The sequence below is a fragment of the Lepidochelys kempii genome, chromosome 16, assembly GCF_965140265.1.
Source record: "Lepidochelys kempii isolate rLepKem1 chromosome 16, rLepKem1.hap2, whole genome shotgun sequence".
Taxonomy (NCBI): domain Eukaryota; kingdom Metazoa; phylum Chordata; order Testudines; family Cheloniidae; genus Lepidochelys; species Lepidochelys kempii.
Genome location: NC_133271.1, coordinates 22984375 through 22998611, shown reverse-complemented (window position 1 = coordinate 22998611; position 14237 = coordinate 22984375). Strand labels below are relative to the sequence as shown.

General features: G+C 39.2%; 1 protein-coding gene across 6 annotated transcripts in view; it reads right to left on the bottom strand.

Moving 5' to 3' along the window:
- Nucleotides 1-2212: 2212 nt before the first annotated feature.
- SEC16A (SEC16 homolog A, endoplasmic reticulum export factor) overlaps nucleotides 2213-14237 on the bottom strand; it is a 42308-nt gene continuing 30283 nt past the window's right edge. For 4 of the 6 annotated variants that reach the window (XM_073314693.1, XM_073314697.1, XM_073314699.1 and 1 more), the window contains 12 exons: nucleotides 13654-13742; nucleotides 12619-12666; nucleotides 12271-12432; nucleotides 11532-11609; nucleotides 11243-11299; nucleotides 10495-10600; nucleotides 8742-8879; nucleotides 7682-7776; nucleotides 6538-6612; nucleotides 5847-5906; nucleotides 4888-4965; nucleotides 2213-3865 (listed from right to left, as the gene is read on the bottom strand). In XM_073314693.1, coding sequence (XP_073170794.1) covers nucleotides 3797-3865; nucleotides 4888-4965; nucleotides 5847-5906; nucleotides 6538-6612; nucleotides 7682-7776; nucleotides 8742-8879; nucleotides 10495-10600; nucleotides 11243-11299; nucleotides 11532-11609; nucleotides 12271-12432; nucleotides 12619-12666; nucleotides 13654-13742 — 1055 coding nt within the window. In that variant the 3' untranslated portion in view covers nucleotides 2213-3796. The remainder of the gene's footprint in view (nucleotides 3866-4887; nucleotides 4966-5846; nucleotides 5907-6537; nucleotides 6613-7681; nucleotides 7777-8741; nucleotides 8880-10494; nucleotides 10601-11242; nucleotides 11300-11531; nucleotides 11610-12270; nucleotides 12433-12618; nucleotides 12667-13653; nucleotides 13743-14237) is intronic. The other 2 variants (XM_073314695.1, XM_073314694.1) reach the window with 2 other exon arrangements.

Genomic DNA, 14237 nt, shown 5'->3' with positions numbered 1-14237 from the left:
CTCAGACCCCTTGTTGAGAACCAGGGGCCTCCCATTTCAGCCTTTCAACAATTTAGCAAGATGCAACAAGGGATTAAACATGATATACTAAGAGCCGCTATTTCTAGGAGATAGGATACAGAATTTAGAAGGGATGTTTCAGGGTATTAGACAACTGAAAGAGTTTAGGAAGTAACATTGTCGTCTATAGGCAGAGACTATCCCACAACTGTCCATTACATGGTATCCTACAGGTGCCTCGAACACTGTCAGTTCTGGCTGCACTACAGTGGAGCACTGGCTGAAGTAGGTATGGCAATTCTTATGTTTAACACCCATTCCTTTTTCATTTTTTACCCCTTAAACTGTACTAATTATACAAGTAGATTCTCACTAGAGTTAGCCAGAAACCCAGGTCGTTTGCAGTATTCTTTCCACCATACACTACAAAACTTGAGCAAGAATAAATGGAAACTTTTTCTGTCTCACCTCTGCAGCTCGGGAAAGGAAATGTTTTTTAAAAATATACATGGTAGAGCAAATTACTAGGATTTTTGAAAAACTAGCACGAAGTCTGAACCGATCTGCAATATCAGTAGGCGGCCCTATGGGAAATCATGAAGGATCACAGGAGACACCGTCTCACCCATTGCACCTGAGAGATGGAAGGGGAGAACTCAGTGCTTAATTTGTGCCAGTGCTTGGCAAGGCCGAGCCCTGGCTCCTCCAGGCTTGGCAATTCATAGCTTTGGCGTTCCTGCATCAGTTATCAATGTAAAAAAAATCGCTTGAGCCACAGTACCTCTTTCATTGCAAATTAAGCACTGGGAGCACTTTCATATAAAATTTGATTTGAACATGGAAGTGTCAGCTAAAGAAAGGTGCCTAGAACTAAGGATGAGGCATTTCTTGCTTCTCAGACTTAGAAATTGATTGGAGGTTAGATACATGCTACTAAATACTTACTTTAAAAAAAAAAAAAAAGGAAAAAACCTCATTGACTTGGGCCCATAAAGTAGGGATGCAACAGGTTTTAACTGTGCCTGTTCTAAGCAAGCACCTCCTACTTCAAGCCGTCTGTAAGTGGACAGAAACTAATGCAGCTTTTATCATGGAATCTTCCAAAAAAAAATTTCAGTGAATAGGCACATCATAAATAGGATCAGTGCTTGTCATCCAAACTCACCACTATATACAAACTAGCATCAAAATGCAGCTGCATTCCAGGTGGAGGGAAAAATTTATCCAAGGTCCCAGAACTTTTGAAAACTACCATAAAACCTTTAGTATCTATACCAAGAGAGGACCTCTGACGTAGATAAATTAAGTTTGTTGCAGAAGGACGAACAGCTGCCAGCATTTGAGCCTGTGGTTGCAGGAAGTGCAGGTATTTCAAAAGTTAAGACATAAAACATGCAGTGAAGGTGTGAAGAAAAACTAATTATCCATATCTGAACTATAAAACAGCATTATTAACTTTAGTAAACTGGCTGTATCTGAATAGAGAAAACATAGTAAAAACAGAAACAAAAATCAAGAAGGCTGGCACTTAATACGAAACATTGAAAGCTAGGAGGATTAGATTAATATCTAGTCCGCACCATTGATGCTTTGTATAACATACTTGATTGCCCTGTTACTCAGTTACAAACAGTTGCATATTATAAAGGTAAAAACAGTGCGCTTTCTAAACCATTCCATGACAAATGGAAAATTCCACACACAAAAAAGTATCCAGGTGGAAGAGAAGATACTGACTACTTTTGATGTCGGGCTGCAGTAATGCAAACCCAATAGGAAACAGCACATTTATAAAACCATATAAAAATCAGAGGCTTTGGGAAGGTTACCCAGGGATGAATCCTTTAAAAAAAAACCCTTGTCTGATATTTACTGAAAAGTGTACATTTAAACCAACTGTACTGCTTTTCTAATAAGCACTGATTTTTTTTATATTGTTACAAGCCTGAAACAAATTGGAAAGTCATTTATTTACTGTAAAATAGGTTTTAATTTTGAACATTAAAAGGAAAATATTCACTTTTAAATCAGAGGTTGAAATATCAATTTCCAATATATACAAGTTAAAGATTAGTAATGGATAAGTGGCAATCCTTAAGAGGCAGTATTTTCTAAATTATTTAAGAAGCCTGAAGCGTTCAGTGATGTATCTCCAACTGTCCAGAAAAGTTTCCATCCAATTAGCTTGCTAACCAATAACCACAAGAAAAAGTAAAGTGTGAAAGTGCTCCAGAGCGCAAAATATTTTATTTAAGAATTTACAGCATCAAATCTAACACTTCGGAAAGACAGCAGCTCCCAGCTCAGAGGAAGCCTTCTTGAATTAAAAGATATTTGGCAGTCTCTGAAGCCAAGTATCTGAACAGGTTTTTAGTTACAAAAGAAAGCCACACTGACTGCTGCTGACCAAGTCCAGGATTTAGAGCATGGACCACTACCAGAAGGCTACTAATTCCTCCAAGTCACCACATTTTATTTCAAATCATGTATAATCCCTTTGGAAATATACATACGGCTGCCCAGATCTCAAAAGGTGGTATGTATTACCCAGGAAAAAGGGGGCGGGGGGGAATTAATTCCACATATACATTATTTCAACTCATGGGCAGAATGCAAGTAACATCAATCAGCTTCCTTGTCAAATCCTAAAGAAAGTATGACCTAATGATTTAATAAATATTTGAAGTTTATTTTCTCTCCTTGTGGGCCATTCAGACTTTTCAATGCATGTGAATGTTACACCTCAATGGTTTTCAGAATTTCCTATACTAAACCTAAAGCTTTTCAAGTCCATCAGTAGAGGTGTAATCCATTTAATTTAGTATGAAATTCAGTTGTTAGCTATTTAAGACCTTAGTTATTTTATTAACGGAAGTTCAAGAGCAGAGCATTAGGAAGAGATTCTGGCACTCAAAAGGAAAATATTTTTTAAACAACTTTCAAGCTGTTACCACCTTAATTATATAGTGCCAGTAGTTTGAGAGAGAAAGCAAGTAACCATATTGCACTTAAGAAGAACACTCACTCATCAGAAATAGTACAGCATTGACTATTTTACAAAGAGCTTCTTTCAGACTATACAATTTGTTTTACAAGGAGTCTAAAACACAACTACAGACATACTAGATAAAATCCAAATCAGACGAATTTCAGATTTTATTACAGTCACAGTTTTAATTCACTATAGGCCAATTTATTTATTTGGATGAGCTGAGGCCCCCCTCCCCTAAAAAAAAATATAAGCATGTGAGGCATGTCCCAGATGAGCATCTTAAACCTTCATATATTGGCAAATGCCAGTATTGTTTTATATGCATTACAATTGTGCATGGTCCTGTTAAGGCCATAGAGTTTTCTGTTAAAAGGTGGACATATATGTCCTACATTGGGAGGGAAGTGTCCTTCAGAAATGACCCTAAAACCTAATTTATGTCTTCAAGTCACACTGGTAGGTTTAAAATCAACCGAAGAACTCCTCCCTTTGGTGGCAGTTTACAGTTGGTTTTCACAACAGACAGTAACCACATCCTTCCCCATTCATCCTTCTCCAACCCCAGTAGGAGATTATACCTTTCTAACCAGCTTTTAAGGGAAAATGTATATTTTTTCTAGTTTGGTAATGATTCATGTACATGAGCTACAAGTAGGGAGACCCATGACAAATGATCAGCCAGCATTAAATTACTGTCATGTCAATTTCAAGATTGCAATGATACTACTATGTGCCATAAAATTTGAGTAGTTCTTTGAATGTCCAGAACTAGTGTAAGTGTTCCAAACGTCAAGTCATTATATTCTATTTCAATGTTGGGTATTTTCTCTGTCCAATTCTCCCCAGCCTTGAACTTCCAGTAGTTGCAGGAGACTGAAAAAGATAAAGATTTATAAAAATCAAGCAATTGCTCTTCTCACCTACTAAAAATCCTGCAAAAATCTGGTTACCTTTCAGAACAAAGACTGAATATTTTTTTCTGCTTTGAAAAAAGAAATTTAATACGCTGGAGGTCTAATCCAATTCCCAGTGATTTACACAGGAGCTGGACTGGTCCACAACTAAATTTAACATCCTAGTGTCAATTAAACATGTCACTACTATCCATGTAAACTGCTTAAATATAAAACCAAAGTTTATCAGAGATTCAGCTAGCAAGGCAGATAATGATTTGCTTGTCTGCTGCCATTAAGTATTAAGATGCTAAGCCACATTTCAGAAGTCTGTTGTAACACACCAAGATTGATTCTCCACAGGACAGGTGTGGGGTGTTGCATGTGTAAGCACAAATTCAAAAGTGATGAACAGGCTGGGCTAGGGAACCTGACCTGGTAGTAGTGACAGCCTGCTGCATGGCTACCCCATGATTCCTGTCCCCTCACAGCAAAGCCTAAAACAAGAGAATATTTCCCATGCCCCACTCCTTTTGACCCTGCATACTTGGTTGGGAGGAGCAGATGTAAGGGACTATGGCTTAGCACCTAATAAGATTAAATTCCACAACATTATGGAGGGCAGGGCAAACAGAAGAGATAGGGCCAAGTGATTTGTAAACTGAAGGGACTAGCACCATAGAAACAATAGGAGAGCTGTAGGTGTGGATCAGAAAGATGAACAAGAGTGAACAGGGGACAGAGGTGGAAAAGAAGGGCGTATGCAGAGATGAGACAGAATGAGATTAAGGGCAGAAAAGAAAGCAGAGAGTTTGTCTGTATGTTTGAAACTGGTACATCATGCCACGTCACTTTTTGAAGGCAGATATGAGAAGCAGACACGAAGCAAGAGATTTCACCATCACTATCAGCTATGTCAGAAATATTTTGCTACCTGGCTTTATTTTCAAGATAAAGGAGCCCACACACAGTTTCTCTAGCAACAATGAGGGTTTCACTCACTTGTGCAAATTGAGAAGGGTTGTAGAACTGAACAGTTCCTGCTGGAGGTCCCCCAGAAGGTGGCACACTACGGAGAGGCTAGAAAGCAGATTACATTCCATTAATTCTACGTATTATCTCTCCCAAGTTTTGTTTGCTTACTAGTAGAAAGAAGATATTATAGGCATTGCTACTCTAAAGTAGGTTCAGAGCAGCAGATTGCAACACATGGGTGCAATATGTTTCAGCACTTTTTGCAACTCTTTATTATTATTATTATTACTATTTGCTTAATCTGTAGGCATTGGCAAAATAATATCACATGCATGAACTGTAAACAGCTCTGAAAATCCAAGCATGCAAAAACGAAAGTAACAAGACACCAGTGCAGCTTTACTGAATTAGTACCCTGTGGTTTTGTTAGTAGAGCTTAGGCCTCCCGCAAAAATAAAATGTTCCATCTGTGAGAACTGTTATGCTTTATTGTACGTACAGAAAAGTTTTATGATGTCAGCTCTTTACAGTGCACTGAAACGTAACAGCAGAGATGAAGCATTCCTTTAATTCCTACAGGGGTTGTTTACAGATTAAACGGGCAAGGTTATCATTATTGAGTTCAGAGTATTGCAGCATATTAAGTGTTTTTGTTTGTTTGTTTTTAATTTAAGGCAACTGACTACTTTGGCTCTCTCATTAATGTAAGGACAGAGTTGAGCAGAATTACCAAGTGAATTACTTAAGAACATAAAAATAAAGCAAGCATGCCTAGATTACGTGCTTTTTGATAAATGTAATGGTGAAATTTTGAAGACCCTGTTTAAGTGTTAAAAGGAACACTGCATCATACATTATTTTTAATATTAATTCCTTGAAATGGAGGAGGGGGGAAATGACTTAAAGTAGCATTAGTAAGAAACTGAGCAAATGCAAAATAAAGGGGGAAAAAGCCAATGTAAGTGAAAATGGCCAGCCACATGTACCTGATTAAAATGCTGGCTTACTTCACGTGATAATGAACTCATTGAACTAGAGCGCGAAAGCTACAAAACAGCAAGAACACACACATACAAAAAACAAATAAAAATGTCGTCATGCATGTCACTGCCCCAAGCAGTTTTCAGTCATTTTATTTCATTAAAAATGAAGTTTCACTCTGTGAAAGGTTTAAACCAATTTTGAATTAAAAAAAATGAAGAGCAAGAAGTTAGTTTAAAATCAAAAGGTTTGGGTTTTTTTTAGAAAGCACAAAATTATAGATAAAGAACACATTTAGTAGGAAAAAAGGTGACCTGGCATATAGCGATCTATTCTCCTCTTTGTGTGTCAAGCATTTAATATTAGTGAAATTAAATGCATGAACAGAGGCAAGACCCCAAAGAACTGTTACTGATACTTTGTTCTGAAAAGACATTTTAAAATCCTGTTCAAACAGAACAAGGTGCTCTTGCAGCAATGAAATTAAGACATTTAGCTTGTACTTTGCTTATGGAATTGAGGGGCTCTTTCGTTTAGATTTTTAGAGGCAGTAACTAAGTTTCCATCTTGGCTAGTCATCAGCAATTGAATCAGTTACTTGCTGTTTTAGATTATGCAGGTTAAAACTATTACAGCCTGATGGTTAAAATACGCTGCACAGAGGCAATAGCTGACCCACTCTGAAGCAAGCCTTACCTCTCCTGAATGGGAGCCATCTGGATTGGACCCAGGGAGTTCAGAACCAGGTGGAAGCATTGTAGAGTTTAAATACTAAAAAAAAGGAAAAAAAAAGTAACCCTATTCATTTTCAATATCTTAAGTCAGCGAGACCAAATTTAGATTTCCAATGGGATTCTGTATTGCTTTATGCTTGTACTAACACTTCGGAAGCAACCATAATAGAATACACTGAGATATAACAAACTTGATAAGGCTAACACTGCTGAGTAGGCTGCCATATTCTGCATGACCTGAAGCTTTTGAGTGTCCTTCAAGCATAGCTCTGAGAAGAGCCATTTTTACTAAACCATCCGGGATTGAGTCAGCTGAGTACACAGAGGTTCAATGGCAACTACTGCAGGGAAAGAATGAGTAGTCAGGAGGTCTAATTAGTACTCATTTGTACTATGGTAGCACCCAGATAACCCAAGTTAGACTGAGCCCCCATTGTGCTACTGCCACAGAGTCTCTGCTCCAAAGAACTCACAATGTAAATATCTGAAATCTACATCTTAAATATGTGGCAGATATGGAGGTATGCAGAAGAGACAGGGTATTCTATTAATAGGTCATTGGTACTACAAAATTCTACATTTTGGGAGGAAGTCATAAGACCAAAGAATTCCTGCCCGTGTATTGACTGATATTTCAATAACGTAAATGTGGCTTGACTACATAACGTAGTTATGAGTCATAGGAACAATAAAGTAAATAGTACTGAAGCACGGAAAAGGTACTTCATCTCCACAGAGGGAGTAGATCATGTCACTCTCAGGCTATAAGTTACCAATGACATATAGAGTGACTACCGACATATTATATACACTAGGAAAAATAATTAAGGGGTCCTAATCCTATAGGTGCCCTGCATGTGGACCCATAACTGAGCACCTACAAAACTGGGGCCCAGGCAAAAGGTTTCCATCTTCCTTCTTCCCCTGTGTTTTCTCTTCTGTCTCCTTTTCCTAGTTTTTTCCCTTCTTTCACTAGGGATTATTTATGTACAGGTAGAACATGCCTTTTAGGTTATGCCACTAGGAAATGGCAACCATAATACTTAGTTTTTTCAATAAATGTTATAATTGGATACGAACGGTGGTTTGCATCTTTACTAACCTACCTGTGGTTCTGTAGTAACATCAGCGCTGACTTGATTTGCAGAGAATGTCTGTTCTCGTGCCCCGCTCCCTTCCATAGGTTGCTGTTCCTCAGGAACTACAGAAGAAACAGGTTTTAACCAAAAATGAACACTGTATCAGACCTTACAGATATATGAGGAACAGAATCAACAGCAGAACCAGGTTTTCAGAGTAGCAAACTGCAATCAGCGAATGAGCTGAATTAAAAATCTCATTTGAAAAGTTACACTGGTTTGATTATATTCAAGGAAAAATATATTAGATCTATTTCTATTATTTCTTCCATCTCCCCTCAAAGATGGTGGGAAGTCTTGTTCAATGGATGAGCGCACAGCTAATTATATTACTATAGTTAGCCATATGCAATACAAGCATATACATTTTATATGGGAAACCTTGGAGCAACACAGTAAACAGAGGATCTATAGCAAGAAAATATGCTGGTAAGGCCCAGAAAACGTGATTCTGGGACAGAAAACAGCAGGTGAGAAAGAAACGAGAACTGACGCCAAGCACTTAGCAAATATGAATAAGGGTTGATGAATTATGTCACCTTGCACAGTTCAAATTTTGGGGGAAACAAAAGCACTATTTGTCTAGCAGAGAACATACATTGCTTAATCAGATTGCTTTATGAGGTGCTCTTTGTGGGTTCTAGTAAAAACTCCCATTTCCTGTTAAATAAAAATAGAGTTACTATATAGCATCAATGTTTAAAAGTGTCATGTGGTTTGGAGAACAGGTGCTGGACTCACTCAGATTTGTTGTTCTGAGGTCCTAGCTGCCCAAGGCAGCTAAGACATAACCCCTCTTAGTACACGTTTTCTAGAAGACGAAGTTTGTGAAGTGCAGAGCTGTAGCTGTTTTTTCCCAGTTGCCATCTCCAGGCTAACATGGCATTCAATGCCTTTTAAAGTTGTTTTAAAGTTTAGACCAATAGTAACAGGAGTTAACATTTTTTAGCACTTTTGATACATGTAATGGATAAGCATCTGTTAAGAGGTCTGCTACTTGCAGTTTATCTGCATTGGGTTTACACACCTGAGTTTGGAACAAACAAGTTTGCAGGGATAGGCATTGGTGCCAAGGGGGCAAAGAGGTCTGATGGGGCAGGAACAGCACCACTGCATTTCGCTCCACTTGGGTTTAGAATGTCAACGTAACGAGCTCTGGTTCCTGCTGAAAACAGGACAACAAACATATGGAAATAAGTCAGCTTGAAGACAGAACAGGTCTTCTGGTTAAAACATCATTCAGGATCAGAAAAAAGTAGGCCCAAGGATCAAGATGGTAAACCCTGAATCACAGCATATGGTGTTGGCAGCAATCACAATTGTGATGCTAATTTACCCAGCAACGCCAATCTTGCCCACAACTCCATGACATGGCAAGCTGTCCAGTGCTCATCAAAGAAGCCACCTCCAAAAGGGGTGGCAACTTTGCCTTAAGAAAAGGAGTACTTGTGGCACCTTAGAGACTAACCAATTTATTAGAGCATAAGCTTTCGTGAGCTACAGCTCACTTCCTCAGATGCATATCGTGGAAACTGCAGCAGGCTTTATATATACACAGAGAATATGAAACAATACCTATTCCCACCCCACTGTCCTGCTGGTAATAGATTATCTAAAGTGATCATCAGGTGGGCCATTTCCAGCACAAATACAGACAGCCCCGCAACCTGAAGCAAATACTCACCAACAACCACATACCACACAACAGAACCACTAACCCAGGAACTTATCCTTGCAACAAAGCCCGTTGCCAATTGTGCCCACATATCTATTCAGGGGACACCATCACAGGGCCTAATAACATCAGCCACACTATCAGAGGCTCGTTCACCTGCACATCCACCAATGTGATATATGCCATCATGTGCCAGCAATGCCCCTCTGCCATGTACATTGGTCAAACTGGACAGTCTCTACGTAAAAGAATAAATGGACACAAATCAGATGTCAAGAATTATAACATTCATAAACCAGTCGGAGAACACTTCAATCTCTCTGGTCACGCGATCACAGACATGAAGGTCGCTATCTTAAAACAAAAAAACTTCAAATCCAGACTCCAGTGAGAAACTGCTGAATTGGAATTCATTTGCAAATTGGATACTATTAATTTAGGCTTAAATAGAGACTGGGAGTGGCTAAGTCATTATGCAAGGTAGCCTGTTTCCTCTTGTTTTTTCCTACCCCCCTCCCCCCCCAGATGTTCTGGTTTAACTTGGATTTTAACTTGAAGAGTGGTCAGTTTGGATGAGCTATTACCAGCAGGAGAGTGAGTTTCTGTGTGTATGGGGGTGGGGGGGATGTGAGAAAACCTGGATTTGTGCAGGAAATAGCCCAACTTGATTGTCATGCACATTGTGTAAAGAGTTGTCACTTTGGATGGGCTATCACCAGCAGGAGAGTGAATTTGTGTGGGGGGGTGGAGGGTGAGAAAACCTGGATTTGTGCTGGAAATGGCCCACCTGATGATCACTTTAGATAAGCTATTACCAGCAGGACAGTGGGGTGGGAATAGGTATTGTTTCATATTCTCTGTGTATATATAAAGCCTGCTGCAGTTTCCACGATATGCATCTGAGGAAGTGAGCTGTAGCTCACGAAAGCTTATGCTCTAATAAATTGGTTAGTCTCTAAGGTGCCACAAGTACTCCTTCTCTTTTTGCGAATACAGACTAACACGGCTGTTACTCTGAAACTTTGCCTTAGGGTTCTTCACAACAGGGACAATCTTAAGCCTTCCCCTCTATCCTGGGGACTGCCATTCACAACCGTGCGGTTACCTGCTTTTCTGGAAAACATGTTGACACCAGGTGGACCCCCGGGCCCAGGTGGAGCAGTCTGAGGAGCTTTAGGAACCCCGGCTGGAGGTGGTGGCAGTGGCTTGCTCTGGAACCAAAAACCAGTATTAGCCTTTGAATGGCATTTTTAAAACAGACATTTCTCTTTGCTGTTTTCCTTAGCCATTCCATCACACATGTAATTGGACACATTCCCCACCCTCCCCAGTCTGGCTCAGTATTTCTCAACCTTTTCAGGCAGGCAACCCCTTATGTGAAATCAAACGTTTTCAGAATCTCCTCACATTCACCACAAGCATTAAAAAAAGTAACAGCAGCAATATTTGACCTTAAAGAATAAGGGTGTGCAGAAAATGTGATGCCTTGTGACACCTCCTCCTGCCCCCGCCAGGATCATGACTCTGAGTGAGAAAAAGCGGTCTGAGTGGTGTCAACTCTCGAAGACCATAGTCTACTTTCAGTTACACTGGTGTAAATCAGGATAAGTCCCCTTAAGAAACATCACAGCACTCATTGGATCCACACTAGTAACTGAGGGCAGAAACAGCCCCAGAAAACATATCACTCACTCTGATTTATGTAAATATTTACCAGTTGCAGTTCATGTCATACTACATTTTAACCAAAGTAGCCAGCAAAGATGGCTTTTAAGAGCCACTATTTGGAAGTCCCATTATCTGACACTTATCCACTCAGGCAAAGGAAAAAGAGAAACTCCTCAGCATTTTACCTCCTCTTCTGGCTCGTCTAAATTAACCCAGCGCTGTTTCTTTTCATCCCAAACAATCTATGAAGAAATCACAGTTCAAGATTAAGAGTGCAAATAGGTAACAAGGCAAGTAAGCAGCAAATCATTTATAATATTAATTTTGAAACCCATTTTCAGAATTAGGCATTTTGAAAAACTTAATGTATAAAGTTTTGTTTGGCCGCAAGAAAAAAAAATCCATACTCTATGGACTAGAAACAGTTTGAGCAAATTAACGTGTGTGTTGTGTGCTGCAGTTTAGGGCCCTTACTGATTTGTTCTTATCATCTGGAAGGTGAGCTTCATTCTTTCCTTTTCCCATCAGCCAGCGAAACCAATTTGCACCACTCTAAAAATAAATACAAGGCTTTTTAGTGTATTCCTCTAAGAATCTGCTGATAGCAGATTTAAAAATCTAACTTCATACAATTCCATTTCAATTAGTCCTTCATATAAACTGTATTCCAAGACAGTTTAAATGATAATCAATAGAGAAAAATTAAGGCTCATATGGAAAGGAGAAAGATGCTAGTAGTTGAAATCATGAATTTCAGTGAGGCAGAGAGATACAAGATGCCTGAGCCAGATGTAAGAAGCTGCAGAGGAGAAAGCTCTTCTCAGCTGAGACAGGTGTATGGCAGGCCAAGAGATCAGTGCTAACTGAGCAGAATGGAGTAGGAAATGGGGAGTCAGACAAGTTCTGAGAGATTGGCTGAAGTCAGAGAAGGCAATTTTGAACTGGCTCCTGAAGAGAAGGAGAAGCCAACTGCAATGTGTGTCATTGCTTCAGTTCATGTAACTTTAGTGCATGCTGGAAAGCCACGTAGCAGCATTTTGCACATGCTGGAGCCTGGGGCCTGCGCTGAACGTGTGGATTGAGGCTGCAATAGTCAAGACGAAATGTTCATCTGATGATTCAGGTAGGCAGCCTCTCCCCATTTTAGCACCATGATTTACCATAGGTGCCATTAATCATTGCTACTTGTAACTAGATACCCATTTTAATTTACCTTTCTCGCTGCTGGCTCCTTCTTGATCTCTTTGTTGGTCTCTTTCCCTTCAGGAATGGATGGAGGAGGAGGAGAGGGCTGCTTTGCTGCAGAGTTGCATCTTTCTCGTCCTATAGAATGGGTGGAGGATTCTGAGGTGGTCCGAGATCTTCGCCCATAGCCCTGTATTACAAATATGCAGGGATTTTAAACCATTTTACTACTAACCCAGAGGGATTATATTTTATTTTGCTTAAGAAATTCCTTCTTTTGAAATGTCAGTAATAACAGAGATGCAAAGTAATTAGAAGTGGGTGAAATGTAGGTAGGAATGACGATATAGTGAAAAACAGCCTGGTCATGGCATACCATATGTGCTGAAGACTGAGAGGTGGATCTGGATCTTCGTCCCGGTGCCTGGTTAGATACAAAGTCAGCACATGCTTAATAAGCAAGCAATTAAACAAACTGTAGGCAGTACAGTCCCCTTCATTTCCAATTTTAATTACACATTCCCAAACAAAATGCAAGCCATTTGAATTAGTTGTTGAGGCACATCTTTACCCTCTGGTTTAGGTACAGAGGCAGAGAAAGCTGAAACCTAACTATGCTTTCACAGTAGCGTGTCCAATCTATTGAAGAGGTAATCGTGTCAGGGCATCCCACTGAACACACTCATTAAACAGCTATCACCATTGAGAGAGAGGCTGTAAAAAAATTTAAAGGTGACTGATGTTTGCTACATTTTCTGTATGTGATCTTTAAATTATTTTTTAAAATCTTTTTAGAGCAATTTTGGTATTAAAAATACCAGAATTTAGATTTGTACATTTATTTATTTAATAAGTGGTTAACATCACTTCATCCATTGGCAGTACCCAAATGTGTCCCTATTAAGCAAAATTAACGTTAATTCTGTTTCAATTAAGCAACTTTTATCTCATGAGGCTAAATCAGTTCCCTAGGAGATGTCCAACTTAAGTGACTTAACGCTGAAAATACCTGCTGTACAGTAAAACAGATGTTTGTGGCTAGGTTTCGAACACTTATGTACAATTTGGATAGCACCACCAATTGTTCAGGGCAGGACGCCTTAAGTGCAAATCAATACTGCCTTTTAAAAGCACAGACAGCAGACTTGCTCACTAGGATCTGCTTTTCTCTCCCACTGATGTAGCTGGGTCGGCATATGAACATTTTAAATCCAACAGGTCTGATTTTCTACTTCCATGAGTATTTTAAAATAGTAGGTCTCATGTTTCTCCTGGACTGTTTCTCTTCTGCAAGAAAAGACTGGATTGGTGCTGAGGTGCACTAGTATTTGAGAGTGCCACTGAATAATGAGTTCCATATTTGCATAGTGCGATTTGGAGAAAGCACTAAGGATGTATGATGTAAAAATACCATGTTTGCCATTTTTCCATAGAAATCCTCCTCTCTTTGTTCAGGGAAAGTTTTTTGAATTGGAGATTCCTGGGGAATTCTCTGCATTGCTTGAAAAAGAAGAAGAACAGAGTAAGTTAGTAAATTTCAGTGTTTTTCAACACATAATAGATGTCTAAGCAGTTGCATAAGAACTGTGATAAACTTTACCCAACTTCTCATTGGTTAGTGATTCTAATGCTGATTCTAGATTCTAGAGAACGTGATGCTTTAAAGAATTAACTTTAAATTTCAGGGCTTGCATAAACTGCATTTGATGTCTTTTTTTTTTTTTTTATAAAGTTTATTCATGTGTATTTAGTTTCCTAAAAAGGAGGGTCAGAACCGGCTAAGTGAGGCATTCCTTAGGATGGTGCTGTGCGAGATTCTTTGCACAGCTCTGGTCAGTGGAGATTAGCCTTCACATGCAGCATCTCCTACTATTTAAATTCTATGATTCCCACAGTTCTAAACAGAAAAGGAGTACTTGTGGCACCTTAGAGACTAACCAATTTATTAGAGCATAAGCTTTCGTGAGCTACAGCTCACTTCATCAGACATTCACT